At 45.6% G+C, this 18,702-nt stretch overlaps 1 protein-coding gene across 1 annotated transcript in view; it reads right to left on the bottom strand.

Annotated features, from left to right (window-relative positions):
* Positions 1 to 666: 666 nt before the first annotated feature.
* The window catches only part of GPT2 (glutamic--pyruvic transaminase 2), a 28,570-nt gene continuing 10,534 nt past the window's right edge, over positions 667 to 18,702 (bottom strand). The window contains exons 2-11 of the mRNA XM_081201209.1: positions 17,310 to 17,399; positions 16,061 to 16,169; positions 11,551 to 11,684; positions 8,614 to 8,857; positions 8,082 to 8,161; positions 7,861 to 7,997; positions 5,170 to 5,344; positions 4,625 to 4,780; positions 3,912 to 4,024; positions 667 to 3,782 (exon numbers count right to left, since the gene is read on the bottom strand). Coding sequence (XP_081057335.1) covers positions 3,692 to 3,782; positions 3,912 to 4,024; positions 4,625 to 4,780; positions 5,170 to 5,344; positions 7,861 to 7,997; positions 8,082 to 8,161; positions 8,614 to 8,857; positions 11,551 to 11,684; positions 16,061 to 16,169; positions 17,310 to 17,399 — 1,329 coding nt within the window. The 3' untranslated portion in view covers positions 667 to 3,691. The remainder of the gene's footprint in view (positions 3,783 to 3,911; positions 4,025 to 4,624; positions 4,781 to 5,169; positions 5,345 to 7,860; positions 7,998 to 8,081; positions 8,162 to 8,613; positions 8,858 to 11,550; positions 11,685 to 16,060; positions 16,170 to 17,309; positions 17,400 to 18,702) is intronic.

The following is an 18,702-nucleotide window of genomic DNA, read 5'->3' on the forward strand; positions in this document are numbered from 1 at the left end:
AGGTGCAAGGCACGCTCTTTCTCTGAAGAAGCCAAATCTAGCCCTGGGGATGGATGGATCAGCTGCATGGAGCTGCTCCTTTGTGGATGCATTTAGCTCTCCCAGTTTATTGAAAGGAGTGTTTTCACAACAGACTTGTCTTAAAAAAAAGTGGGAGGCTCAATTCCTGGATTAGTTTTCCTCCATTAATGTCTACTTTTTCCTAGCTATCTCAGCATGGCGGTGCAGTGATAGATTTCACCTGCTGAATTTCACAGTTGTTAAAAGGCACTGGAGTGAGTAGATATTGTTGCATGTGTGAACAAATGGCTGTATTCAGTTGGGTTTACTCAAGAATAACTGTGTTTAGGGTCACAACCCTGGGGTAGTTTTGCCAGTGTCTAAATTTTTCACAAGAGTTTTGTTGGCCTAATGACTGAGACAGAAAGGTGCTTGGAAATCTAGGTGGCCATTTTTGCTCGTTTTCTCCCTTGCATCCTAGTGGGCTGTGTTGCTTTAAAAAACAACACCTGTGGCAAATTTTAACCTCCTCTATAAGAGCCTTGCTGCATCAGACCAACTCTCTAACTCTATATATACTAGCTTCTTATGTTCCTAAGTGTCAGCTGTGAGAAAAAAGGCTTCTAGAAAACTCATTAAAATATAGAAAGCACCACAACAAAACAGTTTCCAACCATTCTTTTATTTAATTTTTCGAAGTTGTAGGTACGTTTAAAAAGTCATCCCAAGAACAGCATGAGGAGCACCTGTAGGAAATGTGAACCTACGAGCATGCATCACAATGTTTAGATATTGCCTTACTCATTAAGGACGTACATTTTTTAAAAAGAGAGAACAAAAAATCAGTGTAGTAACATTCTCCACCTGCAATCTCGAAACCGTTTATTTGGGAATTGCATCCACTGAGGTCCACTCTGGAATAGATTCCAAGGATGACCGCCTTGCCTCCAGGACAACCAAGTTAAATTTTAGCAGCTCATCACAGTACTTACAAATGTGTCAAATCAACTGTGGAAGGATCGTACCATTTCTCAAAAGATGCAGGAAAAAACAACAACAAACCCATTCATTCTCCCTCGGCGTACCAGAAATCAAAAGGCACCGTAACAGTGTTTAGAAAACACAAAGGAAGGTAGGTCAGCATCCTTGATTTAATAACTAAACCTCTAAGGATTCCTGCTCCCATTTTTAAAAAGGCAGAAAACAACAGGTGTGGGAGGAAAAAGCAAACCTTTTAAAACATCCCTGCAAAAAGAGTTATTTAGAAACATATAAACCTTGCATCGTTTTCAGGAACACTGGGTGTAAACACAAGGTAAATAGAAAACCCACTGGCTTGTTAAGACTACAAATACTACCCTTCCCTCCCACCCTTCCCAAACCCAATGGGGGAATAAAACTTACAAAAGTATATAAAAATATATAGTAATCACGAGTAGCGCACAGAATTCTCTTGCACTGTATGTTCAATGACGGCCCTCCCCAAGCAGAGAGCCCGAAGCCAGATTTCAGGGAGGGAAAGTGCAATTCCTTTGTTTTTTTGTTTAAACTGCAGTGTTCCAAGAGTGAAACATGTTAGTTTTCAGTAGTTCACGTAATCAATGCTTAGGAAACCGTGCCAAGCAGTTGCGCCAGCAAGCTGAGTGTTCTGTTCATTCAGCATTCCGATATCCCCATCCTTGTCAGTAAAATGGTAGGTTTAAGGGGACAAAAATGCAGAAAGGACGTTTCTGCTGCTCTCGGATGGTAATGTGTCCATTTAGAGTTAACACCACCCGTAAGATACATTTGTTTGCCCCTTTGGAATTCAACTCAGCAATATAGTCAAGTACGCAGGGTAATCTGCAGTCGTAATTGCTTTGTTCACTTGGATCATTCTGGAAACTTGGTTCAGCAACAGCAGCAGTCCCAAAAAAAGTTAAGCCAGGTTTATGTACACAGGAGCCAACTCCTAGGGGCCAAGGGGCCTTTGCTCCCCCACAATAAAATATTTGAGGGGGTCAGCCCACCCCACAAGTTGCTAGGCATTGCCATTCAAACGATGTGCATGCGCTGCATCGTGTGATTATGTGTGGCAGGGCTTACCTGCTCCCCCAATATTGAAATTGGCACCCCTATTTATATACAAGACTGAGATGGATTAATGGGGGAGGAAATGGTACTTTCACACTGTATCGTAAAATGAAGCCCAGTTGGACCAACACGGGAGACTCTTAGATCTACTGTAGGAGAGCAAAGTGTCATGAACCTGGGCGATAGTAGCAGTCAGGCAGTCCACTCCACTCTGGATAGCCATGCTAAATAGCCTACTGGCATTCTTGCAATCTCATTTTCACTTCTACTTCTTAGAAGAGAAACTCAGCCCGTGTGACATACCTTGGAGAAAATGCCTGTCTTTCTGAGGCTAGAAACAAAAGAAACAGCCATGGGATAGCAATTTTCACAGAACTTCCAGTTGCCTGTTCAGGTTGAAATAGCAGCCCTGAGAGGGGGCTGAATATTTAGGCAAGATTATACTACTAGATTGGACCCTTTCTCATTGTGACATTTCCACGTTCCTTCAATGTTGGACCTTATTATTATCGGTCAGTGATCAAAATACGCTCTTTTTTGCAGAGTACGTTGTTGAACAAAATTGGCAGATCATTTCGCACATAGGAAAATGCTCCCTCTGGTATCGGCATCTTATGTTTATTTGCTACCATGCTGAGGCGCATTCCGATTTATAGCTAAGAAGCGTCTCCTTTGCTTAGCTAATTTACTCAATATCTACATTCTAAAGCAGCACCTAGCCAAATGAAAGGAGGATAGTTCTGTGTCCTGATTATATCAGTTCCATGCCTCCCTCTTATAGGCTCTCAAATTTATTTATTTATTTATTTAGCTCATACTTGTGATTCTTTTCCACACAAAGACCATGACTGGCATCAGTTCACATGCTGGGGCAGTCTAGTCTGGATTCACTAGGTTCTCAGAGAATAAATTTGGGCCATTTCTTAAATCCTGAAACAGAAAGGGATGACATACGTAATGCCCACAGCATGGCATAGTGCTCAAATGATGAGTCTGAACAGGACATCCACCACAAAATGTATCTGTTGCAGCCTTGATTAGGCCAAGGAGAACCGCACAACAGTTTACACAAACCATATTCTACCCAATTTACTGGAAGCATGCAGCTTTTAAAATATGGAAGATAGAAGGGGATGCCTTGTTAAAATACACAAAGTAAAGGATTTTTTTTTAATCTATAGAAGGGTGTTTATTGACACTCAATTGCCAGCTTAGTTAAATTTTGCTTTCATATTTAAGACCAAAGGTAAATTTTGTAGGGTTGCTGTTTTGAAATAGGGAAATTCTTGGTGAGAATTATTGGAACTATTACTATCTTTTTCCCCCCCATCAGGCCAGCCAGCCACGCAAGCTAAGAAATAAAAATTGAGTCAAGGCACACAATTGCACTCTTCCCCCTCCCCCCCAATTCTTGCCCTTATTTCCATTTCTTTCCATGAAATTAAAGCAACAGTACACACTCAGGCTGGAGGTACGCAAATTTCATAGCTGGGCTCTAGCCGTTCTAGTGTGGATTTGATTGATTAAAAGAAGACAAAGAACATTTTCCCCTCACAGCTTTGTTTGGATTTCTCTTCTGGAAAGAGAGAGCGAGAGTAGAAGAGAGTCTTAATTTTGCTTAAGAGTACTCTTTGAGAAACTTTATGTGGAAGTCTTTCACTTTCTCCAGCAAGATCTTTAGCTTCTCTACCGGAGGGAGAATGGTCATCCTGGGGAAACAGGAGGGAGGGAAAAAAGTATTATAAAATGACTTTTAGAAGCATGGAGACCATGTCATCAAAAAGAAAGAAAATTTAATTCATCTGCTGACACTGCAGCATGCTTTGTTAACCCTGTACCTAAAGTGGTAAGTGCCTTCTCTTTGGCCAAAGCCACTTCCAGGAACAACACAGATCCCTGTTTCCTCCAGAAGTTTCATACAGTAGAACATGTCGGGAGCCATTTTATGAGCCTACAGAAATAAAAATGATGTAATAATTAGAAACTAGAGAGTGAATAGCAAGTCCCATTTTCATGGAATCAAAGAGCTAAAAGAGACCTCAGCAGCCACCTAGTCCATCTATGCAGTTACGTTCCTTTCATTATAAAAAAGGATGCTTCCAAATACTTTTATCTGTTCATCTATCTGGCAAAGCTAAAGTTGGTCACACCAGGGACTGTCAATTTGTCCCTGTGTTTCTTTAACAGCTGTTTGACAGACATGAATCAGACGGGTGGTGTGTTCACCACGATGTTTCCATAAAGATTATTATTGATTGTCAAAGGACCAATATCGAAGGGTAGGAATATAATCATACTAGTGTGCTACAGATGGCCCAAGATGAGATCCTGCAAATCCAGGACATGCCACCCCTGTTGAGTAATGGAGCTTCAGGAAAATTCAATTTAGCTCCTGTAAAAAAAGTACTGAAAAAAAGTACCAAAGCAGTACAGCAGCTCCAGAAAAGCAACAAAGCTCCCCTGGCCTGGAGAATGGCTCCTCCAAAACTGGAATGGCAACAATTGTACAACTGCAGCAAAAGTATTAGCAGCGGTTGGGGAGAAGTCTCACCTTTGCTACCTCGATGGCCTTGGAAGGGATGAAGATTCGTGGAAAAGCATACATAGCCCCCTGAAGAGGGTTGCAGTGAATCCCCGGTACTTGATTGAACATGTCTTCTGTCAGTTTGGCTTTTTTGGCGAGGTTGTTCAAGACAGACTCTTTTTCCTGATTTGAGGGGAAACACACAGCAACATCACACCAAAGGCAAAGGAACTATGTACAACAGAAATGGCTTGTGTTGCCCTGCAGTTCCTCTCTTCCTTAGGGTGGTGCTTCTCAAAACTTCTGAGCACAGCCCTACGCTTTCTAAACTTCCTAGGCCTTCTGTCATCCTCCTCCCACCCCACCCTGCCGAGCAACACAAACCACCTTAGTTTGACAGATGTGTGCAAAGGGAGCTTTGGTGAAGTGTTGTGTATCCCAGCACTGAATATAAGAATCTGCGTGTGGATTCAGGAGATGCAGGTATCACTTTAGCTTCCCTCTCATGCTTGTCATTCTGATTCTCTTGTTATTAGTGCACAAGGTAGATGTAGACACACACACACACACACCTTGATGAACTGTGCATACGATTCCTCCCCAGGTACAGGAGGATTCACGACAATATCCATGGCTGCTTGACCTGAGACCGGCGGACACAGGCGGACTGACAGAAGCTTCACAAGTTGCCCTTTAATATCTGGGTGCAAGTTAATCACCTCCATGTAGCCGCCTCTGTAGCCACACCTGAGAAAAATGGGAGAGTCAGGAGGGTGGGGGTAGTGAATAGAAAAATAGAAAAGGAGAAAAAACAACACATTCTGAAACTCTCAGGATAATGATAGCATTGTGTGTATTACATGCCACCTGTTGCTTCTCAACACCTTGAACATTATTTGATTGAAAGGCAGGGTAGAAAAATCTTAAAATATAATCAGTCCACTAGTATAAAACCTCAAGGAAGCGTTGAATTTTAGAACACAAGTGGGACAAATCTCAAGCCAAAGGGCTGTGTGTGTCCCAATGCATTGCCCTTGGGATGCTGTTGGACTCCAACTCCCAGAAGCCCCAGCTGATGGGCTAGGGATGATGGGAGCTGCAACCCAGGAACATCTGGAGAGTACAGCAGATGTCAATTGGTATGTGGAGGTCATTAGCATCTTTAATGGGCAGTCATGAAGCAGCTGGAGCAGTGTCTGTACAGCCAAAGATGTTATGAATTCTCTCTCTCTTTTTTACAGTAGCTCAGTAAAACGGACAAGCCTTTTAAAAATAAAAACACAATTTACTTTTTTGAAAATATAGGGGGGGGGGAGAGTAAACAGAATAAAGTGGGATGGTGGAGGTGAAGTCCCTTACATGTAGGTGCATAGCTGCAGACCGCCATACATTTAACACACACGGCTGCCCCAAAGAATCCTGGGAACTGTAGTCTGAAAGGGTGCCAGGAAGCACATGCCACCTGCGTGTGATTCCTAGCAACTGGCATTCAGGGGCTTCAACAGTGGAGGATGAACATAGTCACCACAGCCAGTTGGTGGCCATCACTACTTTTTGTGGGGGGAAACATCCAAGATGATGCATGAAGGAGTACTTTCTTTTGTTTGCCCTGAATCTTTGAACATTCGGCTTCATTGAATACCCCCCAAATTCTAGTGTCATGAGAAGAGGGCGAAGTTGATTTGGCAAGACACCATCCTGCACTGACCTCAATAGCCCAGCAGGGAGCAAAGTGGGTAGAAACTCCTCTCTGGGAGTCAGCATGGTTGGGTGGACTAGAGCAGTGTTTCCCAACCTTTTTTGGGCAAAGGCACACTTGTTTGATGAAAAAAATCTCGAGGCACACCACCATTACAGCCCCGTGACGTCAGCGCGCAGCGTCACGCCGGGAGGGACGCACGAAAGTGAAAGTTTCAATTTTTTCCCTCCCCCTTGCCGGGGAACCTCCAAGCTTTGGGGGTGGGGGGGGGAGGAGGCAGCAAAGCGAGGGACTGAGGGACTCCTCCAACGACAAGGGTTGGGGAAGAAGAGAAAGGGCTATTCAGCTCCAGTCACGGGAGGGGAATATGTACTGGCCCAACTGGTGTGCGGTCTTCGGAAAGCGGGGTGCGGGAAGGAAGCCTAGGCTCGGGGTCCACCGACCTCGGCGGAGAAAGGCAACAACCGAAGCCTCCCGACAGTTTCGGGGGAGACGTTCAGAGCTTCCCTGGGAGTTTCTCAGCCTGCCTTTCGGAGGAAGAGGCGGAGGGGGCCTGGGGATGGCGGTGGCCTCGGCCTCGCCCTCCCTCCGTCCCTCTACCTTTGTAGTGGACGCGCAGGTTGTTCTGTGAGAGGCCGATGTAGCTGAATTTGTCCTTCGGGCTCCAGGAGCGCGGCAGCGGCGTCTCCTGCTCGTCTACGGCCGGGTAGAGCCGCTTGAGGCGCCGCTTGAGCTCCTTCTCCTGCTCGTTCAGGGCCGGGTCGCCACCGTGAGGGAAGGGCGCTGGGGCGCTGCTGCTGCTGCTGCCGCTGCCGCTCCCGGCAGGCATGGGCCCAGCTGAGGTGGCGGCGGCTGTTGTGGTGGTGGCGGCGATAGCGGGCGGAGGAGGGGGCGGTGGTGGGGCCGAGGTGGCCGGCGGCGGCGGGGGAGGCCCCAAACCGGACTGAGACCCGGGGAAGAAGGAAGAGGCGGCAAAGAGAGGCTCCGCTTCTTCGGCTGAGGGACCCGACTGAGCTCGCGCGAAGGCGAGCAGGGGGGTTGGAAACAGACGGAGCTGATGACGAGCCGGCGCGTGCGTGCAGCGGCTGGCCTCGTAGGGAGCCGAGGGGCGGGGCTTCCTTTCTGAAGGAGCTGAGGGTGGGGGTCCTCCGGCGCCTTCGGCGAAACGGCGCCGGCCCAGAGCGCTTCTAGGAGGCTGCCTTTGTGCGCAACGTAAAGCCCTCTTTCCCTCCCTCCAGCCCCGTGTCACCTGTGGAAAAGGGGGCTGGATCCAGTGACGCAACTCGGAAAACTGTTAGGGAAGCCAGAGCAGGAAAGTGAGTGGGGGGCGGCGTCGCCGCTTTAACCCACGTTTCCTTTTTGAAAGAGAAACTTAAGTCAGTGTTTCCCAACCTTTTTTGGACTCGCCCGCCTCCCTCCAGGCAACATCTCGCGGCACACTAGTGTGCCGCGGAACACCGGTTGGGAAACACTGGACTAGAGAAACAAAGCTCCAGCTTATTGAGATACGAGAACCAGGACACAGTCATGGGGGGGGGGGGAAGGAGGCACTACGAAAACTTACTCGCCCATGTATCCTTTAGAGGTAGAATGAAAAGAAGCAAGCTCCACATTGTTACAGTAATCTGGTCCCATCTCATAAAGGATCTTTTTGAAGGAGTGAAACTGACAGCTCTCTGAGTAGACATTATCTTGATAAACCTGTAACCAGCAGGAAAAGGCACATGTATTCTTTGTTTATGAACAAAGTAAAAGATGTGGCCTGCAATTTAATGCTTTTATTACCTCATCAGCTAGAAGGAACAACTTCTCTTCCCAGGCAAAGTGGATCACATCTTCAATGCATTTTCTGTTTTGAACCTGACCTAAATTAGGAGGTGCGAGAGAAAACAGAGAGCTCTGATTCATAAAAATCTGTAAGCAATAAATCTGTAATCTTTCAAACCCAGAAGAAAAAATAAAGGGTGTGTGTGTTCTGTTTTAAAGCCCTTTGCAAAAATGCTTATTGAAGCAGCCCCATGCTGCTCTAAGTAAGTGATGGGGGAGGAGAGACTCCTTGCTTCTCCCCCCTCCCCTCCATTAAAAGAGAAGCACACATCTGCTTCAAAGGGACTTTTGCAAAGGGTCTTAACCCCCACTCATGAGCTGATGAGCGGGGATTTAATTTTGCTGCTTTGCACACAGCAAAGGCAGGATGAAAAGCTGTCCTCCTGCCCATCGCCTAACATCACCACTAATGTCACTTGATGGACAGGTGGGTGAAAAGTCATTAGAAAAGGAAAATTGCAGCATGAAGACAAAGAGGAGTTCTGCAAACCTGTGGGATTTCCAGGGTTGATGATGCAGAGGACCTTTGGATTGCAGTATGTTTTGGCTTCATTCAAGGAGCGGCGTAGTTCATTGACGTCTAGGGCCCAACAGTTCTCTTCGTCAAGGTAATAGTTGATCTGAATGGCATCCAATTCCGATATAGCAGCTGAATACAAGGGATACTGGGGGATTGGGATCATCACTCCAGTTCGGGATCTTCCACCCCCTGAGACAAGGATCTTTAGAATAGTCTGGAGGGAGAGGGAAAGGCAAAGGTTATTTAACAAGTTTGTGTTCCATTTCTCCCCTAAACAAATAAAAGAAAGCATCAACATTACAACAATATTTTGCAGGCTTTTCTAAAAAGTGCTTAAGTTTCTTCTTGAGGGTGTTTGAAAAACCAAGAGTGTTTAATAAGCCCTGTGGTTCATCTAGTTAGGTGTTGTCTACACTGATTTTCAGCAGCCCTCCAGGATTTAAGACGGGGGTTTGTCCCAGCCCCACCAGGTAAATGAACCAGGGATCTTCTGCTTACAAAGCACATGCTCCCCCACTAAGTTACAAGTGGAACTTCGGTCTGATCCAACGAGGTTCTTTTTATATTTGGAACACAGAGCAGAGATGGGGGAACCTCAGCCCCAGGGGCCAAATACTATCTGGCCCTTGGAACACCCCCCAAGCCACACCCCCTTACTGACCCTCCTTTTGCCCTCTCCTGGGGGTGTTTTTGCTTGGCTGGAGTGAGCCCTTGAACTCTCTTGCTGGCTTGGATGGGCACAGGCCATGCCAAATCCTCCAAAATAATGATCCACCACTGAGCTCCCGCTGAATTTGATTAATTGCTGGCTTTTAGGGATAATGAATCTAAAGAAGCGATTCCTGCTCCTCCAAGAAGAAAAGGAGCAAGTGCGGCCAAGCACAGAGATGTGTGCCGTTTCTGGCAATGCTTCACAAAAGCAGCTAGTAGTCCACCTCGATCCGCTGCCAACCCAGAGGCCAAGAACACTGGGTGAATCAATAAAACTGTGGGCCCAACGGTGCTGCAATACCAAACTGTGCCAGGCGATGGCATTTTCATTAAGGTTTTTTTTTTTGCAAGGCAGCCAAAATGCCTGAATGTATAAGCAGGATGGGGAAGCGGGGTGTAGGATTTCAAAGTTACATATTGACAGACCCCCCATTTGCAGCAAACCTACGCCACCCTATAGATACTGAAGCCGAGGCGGGTTTCCTGCTGAAGGTCAACAAATATTGCACTGGCACTATTTCACCCACTTGGGTTGCCAATGTTAGTGGGAGGGAAGGGGGCGAGGTCTGGGGGAGGAGATCTTGCAGCATGTTTAACTATGCGTTATGTCCTTTAACCATGGGTCCCTATGCAACTCACACCATCTGGAGAGAGTTTAGGCAATGGTCAGGAATGATGGGGGACCCAAGGTTGAAGGGCATTAGTTTATAGAATAAAGGAATTTCCCCCTCAATGTGCCAAACAAAATCAGTCCCCCCCCCAACGGTTCTTGTTTTGGTTGTTAGATCAAGCCAGGCCACTGACACACAAGCAGGGCCTTGATCTTGTTTTTCAGGAGAGAAACCTTGCAAGCAGGGCCTCCACATGAACAGGTCCTGACATAGACGCCTTTCATTCCTTTGAAATGCCTGGGGCCAGAGAGACAAAGAACTGATGCAATTATATGGGGGGGTGGGGGTGGGAATGATCATAAACAGAGAGAAGAACGCCCGTCCACTTCTGCACCATTTGAAGGCCGCGGCTAGAAATTTCAAAACTAGGACTATTTCTTTGCCCATTTCATCCCTTGTATGGCTGCTTCTGTATTCCTTCCCCCCTTCATCTCCTCTTTTCTCTCTGGGCAACTGCAAAACAAATATTCTAACCCTGCAGAAGCTCAGAACGTGTGCTGTCCAAGTATAGCTCGGCAGAGCGTGAGACTCTTAATCTCAGCACCATGGGTTCGAAACCCACCTTGGGCAAAAGATTCCTGCATTGCAGGGGGTTGGACTAGATGGCCCTCGTGGTCCCTTCCAACTCTACTATTATAGGAATCTAGGGATTTATGTACAGTACATTCACTCAGGCTATGCCGCTCATGCCAAGCAATAGGTTTGCATTTTATATGGCCAGAGTACACCCAGCTTGGGGTCTCAATGTCTAGAGCTAGTGGGGTGTAGGCGTTAGGAGACTGGACTAGGACAGAGAAACTTTTTAAGCCTGAGGGATGCAGTTCCTTCTGGGCAACCTTCCAGGGCCACATACCAGTGCTGAGCAGGGACCAAGGCAAAAAATAATAATGGGTGGAGCAATGAATGTAAATTTTTCCTTTGTACAGTAGGCTAACGTCTACACGTACTCACACACCCCTCTCTGTCCAGGGAAGTAGGAGGCGTCATCAGAGTTCAAGAGTGCATTCCAACCAGGCAAAAAATACTTGAGGAGGGCATGATGGGAGAGAACATGAGGCCTGAGGGCAAAACAGAGAGGCCTGAAAGAGCCCACTCAGCCTCTGGGCCTGAGGTTCTCCACTTCTGGGCTAGGGCCCTGGCCACCAGCGTTCAAATACGAAACTCACTGGGCGACCTCAGGCCAGTCTCAGCCTATTATTTATCATGTTATGACGATAAAACATATATACTACCTCAAGTTCCTTGGAGGAAAGAAGGGATATAAATATAAATATAATGATTTTACTGCAGTTTTATCCCACCTTTGCTGCAAGGAGCTGAAGGGAAGGTTCTCCCCCTGCCACTTAATCCCCGCAACAACCCTGTGAGGTAAGTTAGGCTGAGAGACAGTGACTGGCCCAAGGTCACCAAGGGAGCTTGATAGCTGAGTGGGGACTTGAACCCTGGGCTCGCAGGTCCTAGTCTGACACTAACCACCGAACCGCACTATCATAAGAACAGTAATATATTAAAAAACAAAACATACAGCAATACCGTCGCTAGCTCCCGTTGTCAGGTATATGTTCTCCGGATCTGCAGGAACGCCTCCATCCCGTCGCTCAATGTAGGCTGCAACATCTTCACGGATACAGTTCACCCCTTGGCTGGCACTGTAGGAACCTGTAAGGGAAATGGGGTCATCATTAGAGATTTGCACTCAGACAAGCAGAAACATTTGCAATCCCAGAACAGGTTTGTCACTGAGATGTCCAGAACAAAACTCAGCCACCCTTCAAAATCCACTCTGAATTTTGCAATGCAGCTCCCCAGCCAGGTAGTGTGTACTAAAACAAACAAACAAAACACACTCATAAAAATATTAGTGAAAACAGACCAAAGTTATATTAGGAAAAACTACTTGCAAAAAAGGGGGGTATTAGGCAAAACTGCATACAAAAATGGATAAGAGGAAAGATTTGCACAAAAATGCTGACAAATTTTCCTGATAACTTTAAAAAAACAAACCTAACAGATAATGGTAATGTGGAGAACCAAACTTAAGTGTAAAAATGAGAAATTAAAAACCATGAGAAAACTCGAAATTGGCAAATTTGCGTATCCCTACTACCGGCCCATTGCTTTTCCTTTGAAATGTTTAGAGGCAGAGGCAATCCTAATCACACTTGTGCAAGTGGCTCTTCTGCTTACCCATTTTCAAATGCATGGGTAGGTTTTCCTAGTAGGAAGAGCTGTAACAACGGCTCTTCCATGTTAACTCTCTGCATCACCTTTACTACCAAGTCAATTATGAGCACATGCCTGAGAGATGCAGATCAACTCATCCAGCAGCCTACTTATAGCTAAGAAGGCCCTGCAGTCTCCATAGCAGAATGCATTCAATAAGCTGTGTACTTGTCTCTTCCTTCTCCATCAACCATGAGTCCTAATACCTTCAATTAATCTCGAAGGAGGCTGCCTTTCCTTTCTTTTGTGAGCACAGCCAGCCTAGGATGAAAGACCTGCTTTTTAGTACCAAGCACAACAGTTACCACACACAATACAGTGGTACCTCGGGTTAAGTATTTAATTTGTTCCGGAGGTCTGTTCTTAACCTGAAACCATTCTTAACCTGAAGCACCACTTTAGCTAATGGGGCCTCCTGCTGCCGCCGTGCTGTCAGAGCACGATTTCTGTTCTTATCCTGAAGCAAAGTTCTTAACCCAAGGTACTATTTCTGGGTTAGCAGAGTCTGTAACCTGAAGCGTATGTAACCCGAGGTACCATTGTACTTGTGGTACTAGGATGGCTTTGTATAGGAACTAACTAACTGAGACTCTGCATTCAAGTAGTGTGCCTAAGAGCTAAGGCTGCTACCTACTAGTTTCTAGCATCACAGGGACTAGAAACTTCCTTGTGAAGAAAACTTTTGCTTTTTTCCCCTGGGTCAGACAACGAGACTCCTCATTACGCAGCAAAGAGAGACGGGAACTGGCTGGCTTCCCTCTCACACAGTCGCACTTCCTTATAGATCTAGTTAAACTAGTTTCAAAATTGAATCAATATTAGGCAAATCTTTATGGTCTAGGAAGTTGTGCATGAGTGGGAGTGAAAGGACAGAGAACACAAAGGCAAGCATTTGCTACGTGGCTACTTAAAATCAGCCCAGCAAGGGATTTTATCTGCCAGCTGGCCAAGGTTATTGAAGTTCAGATTTACTGTTGAGCAACAGGGAGTATTTAATGTGCAGCTTTTAAATTTTCTTGCTGTATCTCATTAAGAAATTACTGTTCAGCCATCCTCCAGACGCAGGTAGCAGTCTTAGAAGGAGGCTCTTATCTCTCATGGGGGATAAGACAAAACAAACAAACCCACACAGAACTTATGAACCTTCACCACTTGTCCAATGCCAAGGTTTCTGAGCACATCCTGGTCATCAAGACACAACATGTCTGCTTATCAGTGTGCTTTCAAAAAATGTTACATGCTGCTCTGGTCCTAGGGTATTATTCAGGAGTAAGCAGACTAGCACACAAAGTATTTACATCAGGAAAAAGCAGCAGCTGCAATGTCGTTTCTGCTTCAGTGAAAACAAAAATTGCTGTGGGATGGGGGCTGTGCTGATCTGGAAATGGTCCTTTTGGTTTTGGTTTTTTTAAAAACAAATAGCAATGTTCAGAATAGGCAGGATTGAAGCCATTAGAAGTGAGCCTATTGTAAGCTGCTAACGTTCCTTTATAATGGTTTAAAAAGATATTTTTGCAGTGAGATACACTGAAGGCCATCAAAGCGCTGGGAAATGCAAAATAATTAAATAAAAATGTCACATGCCAAACTAAGAGCAGAGCTGCTAGTCAGAATTCAAGGCTGCCTAACACACACACACACACACACACACAGAGAGAGAGAGAGAGAGAGAGAGAGAGAGAGAGAGAGGGAGGTGAGAAAGTCACTTCCCTATGGTGTGATCTCATTTGACTGTAGTATGCATGTGAATCCCGGAGCCAAATTGGTGGAGCCAAATGACGTGAGTCATTCCCACCTTTGTACTCCGTTTGGACAATGATCAGATGGAAATAATTAATGCAACTGACCTTCCCCATGATTCCTGTATTTGAGAGAATATGGCCGGTATGTGAAATCACACAAGAAAGTGGCGTGTGTGTGTGTGAGAGAGAGAGAGATTTGCATGCAAGGTGCCAGGTTCAATCCCCAGCATCTCCAGCTGGAGCTGGGAGTTGTCCCCTGTCTGAAAACCCAGAACTCCTCTGCCAACTGGTGTAGACAATACTGAGCTAGATGGACCAATGTGTCCAATTCAGTATAAGGGAACTTCACATGTTCCCATCTGAAAAAAGACCTAGATTGACATTCTGAAGATAACAGAATCTGAAAGGGTATGATCACATATCCCAATCCAGGCAAAACTCAAATTTGGGCTGGTGCTGATTTCACAGTATGTAAAAGGAGTTAATGGTGCAAACAGACCTTTGGCAATTAGCCACATTTACACTGGAAATACCCAAGCGTGAATGTATCCTTTATTCAATGACAACTCTGCTTTGTGCTTGTTGCTTTTCACAGGTCATGAATGGATTCCGGATTGGCTGGCTCCTACAGCCCAGTCTGTTAATGCACAAAAAGCCTTCAAGTGATTTCATCAAAAGGAAAGCAGTCAACAGAAAGGAAGGAGGCCAAGCACAACCTAGAAGAACAAGCAAGGCAAACATACAGGCTGCCCCAACCTGGTGCTGCCCAGATAATTTTGGACTTCAACTCCCACCAGCCCCAAGCAATGGTTATGCTGGCTGGGGCCGATGGGAATTGTAGTCCACAGCATTTAAAGGGCACTAGGTTGGGGATGGCTGTGCCTCAGAACAATATAAAAATGTTCAAAGGAAACAGGGAGCAGCACTGAATGTTATCTAATGCAAGTGACTGTACTTCCCTCGCCCTTGATTTTGATTGGTCCTGCCAAATGTCAAGTAGGCACTTATCACAAAAAATTAGGGAACAGCTCTTTTATTTTAATTATGCCTTTAGTCATGCCATGATAACTCTATTTTCCTGCCTGGAAAGGAAGTAATAAAGGCTGTCAGATTCTGAAGTTCTCAGTCATACCCTACAACAAAAGCACTACCTAGATAACAGCAGCATAAACACAATTTCTCTTAACTTTTCTTTGGGGTGGGGGAAGAGTTATGGCACTGGGTTAAATTAGGCTGCAATTTTATGTACACCTGTTTGGGAATAAGTCACGTGGGACTTACTTCCCAATAAACCAGGCTGGGATCGAGAACTTAAATGCATGTAAGAGTGAGCCCCTGAGAGTGAGTCATCTTTGAACACAGCAGGACTCACTATTGAGATGTGCATAAGACAGTATTGTTGGCCTCATATTTACTTGGGCTCCCTATTCCTGAGGAGGACAAGCTTGAGCAAACTCTATGCAATGGGAATTCTGTTTTGCCTGATTTTCCTGTTTGCAGGAAAGTTAATTCATCTGAACATGGCTTGAGCCTAAAAGGCTTTTTGGTCTGCAAGAAAACAAAGAATAGGAAAGAGGAGTCGGCTACATGATGCAACTATGTACAGCGTCCCACAAAGCTTTCAGAAGTAATTCTGCCACTTTCCAGAGGGGCTTAACAATTCATCTCTCTAACCCAGGGAACTCTGGAATGGGAAGTCTGTGAAGGGGGAATAGGAGTCTCCTAACAATTCTCAGCACCCTTAACCAACTACAGTTCCCAGCAGCCTTTTGGGAGGGAAGTCACAGCTGTTTAAAGTAGTACAATACTGATGTAAATGCATAGTGCAAATGAGGCCCAGGAAAGAAAATACACAAAGTTGTCAACAGTACCCAAAGTGGTGTGCAGATTGTGGAAGGTTGGGTAAGAAAAGGCATGCACATTGATAAAACGTGCATGGAAAAATGATTTGGATGTTCTCCTTTCTTTAAAAGTCCAAAGAAATATGGCTGTATACTAACACCCTATGATTAAAACCATTGCCATGGAAGATCTATAATTTAAATTAAATTAGTAATATGAGAGGAGTACCTAAGCTGTTCCCTCCGCAACCCTGCAAGATTCGTCTCGCTCTCTTCTTAGAGTCCTCTGGGAAGCTTGGGCTGTCCAACAGGTTTGGGTACGTACAAAGTGCAACTACCTACATGGTTGAGAAAAAACAAAGCACACAAAAACTGGTTTTCAAACATGAAAAAACCTCACTGCTACTGAACATTCCTTGTCCTATTTTCAAACATCATTTTTCAACCTTCCTCCATTACCTAAAGTACCTGGTAGGTTTCAAATCAGGACCGCTGCTTAGTTTTTAAGTCAGAAAGGCCATAAAAAACCCAAAAAAAGTCCCTTAGGATTTGCCAGTAAAGTCTGGCAGCTCCAGAGTGATCAATGACAGCTGATCAATAGGCACCAGGGCCTTAATGCTAACACAAGCAGCTTTCCAGAGATCAGGGTGTGTGTGTTTTTTGAGGGTGGTAGCTGCTTGCCCTTGTCTTAGGGCAGAGATCAGCAATGTGTCATCCACAAGGACACACACATACAACTGCAGAGGCTTTCCCTGGTGCCAACAGGGTTCCTCCTCCTCCAACTCCAACTGGGCTTGAAGTGCTTCGGTTGTAGCATAAGCTGTGATTTGTGCTCGGTGGAGAGATATTTGTGTGTGGTTCCAACAGCAATTTCTCCAGTTTGCAAAAGAACCCATGGGGTGTAGTGGTTAAGACCACTGGACTAGGGTCTGGGAGACCAGGGTTCAAATCCACACTTGGCCATGAAGCTCACTGGGGAACCTAGGGCCAGTCACTGTCTTTCAGCCCAGCCTACCTTACAGGGCTGTTGTGAGGGTAAAATGGGAAGAGGAAAACCTTGAGCTCCTTGGAGGAAAGGTGGGATATAACTATTAATAATAATAATAATGTGCCCATGAGTCCAAACAGGTTGGCAAGATCTGGATTAATGCTTGAAAATGGCACAGCCTCTAGCCTAGCCTTCCTTTTTTTGACAGCAGCTCAAACTGCAGCAAGTGTGAATTGATTACATCTGAATCCCACTTTGCTTCCATAGAAGTCAAGGTCTCCTAGTCTTCTATCCAGGTACCTCCTTGGCTTCTGCAAAACAACGCTACCCTCGTAAATCCGAGCAGGATGGAGACAAAACTAGAATGAGTTCGCTCTAATTGTCATTGGTGAGTCTACTGGCTGTTGGGAGCCCTGCCTCCTGCCCTACCAGTTGCAATGGGCACCAGCAACCCCTGGGAGAGCCTGCAATGGCTTGAGAACTATCGTACCTGACGAAGGAAGGTGATGGGCTGTTGACCCATGGCGTGTGCGTCCCCAATGTTGGCCTTGATGACCTCCGTGAAAGGCTTTTTGATCCCCTAAGAGGAGAAAGCACATGAGCAGTATATCAAAGCTCTATTCAGATACAGCAGATTGGAAGGACACACTGTATTGCTTTTTACATGCATTACCATTTGCAAAGGACAACGGCAACAAAACAACACTGACAAAGAACAGAAGAGAATCAAGATGCTAGAAGTTTTGCCTACCGCTATCCGGGGTGAAAGAAGGAATTGTACCTGGTCCCCCACAAAAAGGCAGAAGCCCAGAGAGAAGAGTGTTTGAGTCAAGCCAGCACAGTGGGAAAACACTGGCTTTAAACCCTGCGCATTTGCAGCAAAACAAAAACCCTTGTAACACCTTTCTCAAAAGATGGTAGATTTGTGTCTCCTTACACAGATAATCTCAGAGTAGGGCAAATGTCACCTCTGAAGCAACCCTAAGACACCCCCCCCCACTTCCATTTTCAAGTCCTGGGAAAAACATGTGGTTGGAGTGTCACAGTTGAACTGGAAAGATGTGAATTCAAATCTCTGCTCATTCCAGCAGCAAGCTGGGTGGTCATGGGCAAATCACTGAGTGTATTCAGATATCACATTTCCAGTTCTCTAGTCTAGGTCATAGCTTGGAGGATCAGTAAAATGTCCTATGCTGACACATTCTCTTCACCCCTTGCAGGCCTGGTTTAATGAATAATATCCTGGCTTGACCAAACCACAAGAGTCCTGCAGGATCAGACCAAAGGTCCATCTTACTCAGCCTTGTGTTTCCAACTATGACCAACTTACCATTTCTGAAAAGCCCAGAATCAAGAACATAATGACAATAACTTTCTCCGGTTTTTCTCTCCTAGTAGTTGGTATGAAGAGGCATGGAGGAAAGAGCATCTCACCTGTTGGGGCAGAACTATAGCAGAAGCCTGCTGGCACTGGCATCACGGAAGAGAGGGGCATGGGTGAAACTAGAATGAAGATGGGGCTGCATGGACATCTGGCTGGACTGCAGGATTGGCTCATGCAGCCCCAACAATGCTTCCACCTCACCCCTCTGAGGGAGCAGTAGGGATGCTGGTGCGTGGAGGCTATTGCTGCAGCTCTGCCTCACTGGATGACTAACACCACAGTTTGCAGTTACGGTGGAAACAGCAAACTATGGTTTGATCAAACCCTCCTTTCCAGGATTGCAAATCAGGATCAAACTGTGGCGTTCAATCATGAATAAATAAAGAAGCTTGCTCAAATGACAGTTTTCCAATTAAAACAACAAGTGATCAAACCAGGAAGGAACACATGAACCACAGGGCTTGCTTCCCATCCTCCGAACCATAGTTTGTAGAATTGG

This window comes from Podarcis bocagei (assembly GCF_964188305.1).
Source record: "Podarcis bocagei genome assembly, chromosome: 7".
NCBI classification, from domain to species: domain Eukaryota; kingdom Metazoa; phylum Chordata; class Lepidosauria; order Squamata; family Lacertidae; genus Podarcis; species Podarcis bocagei.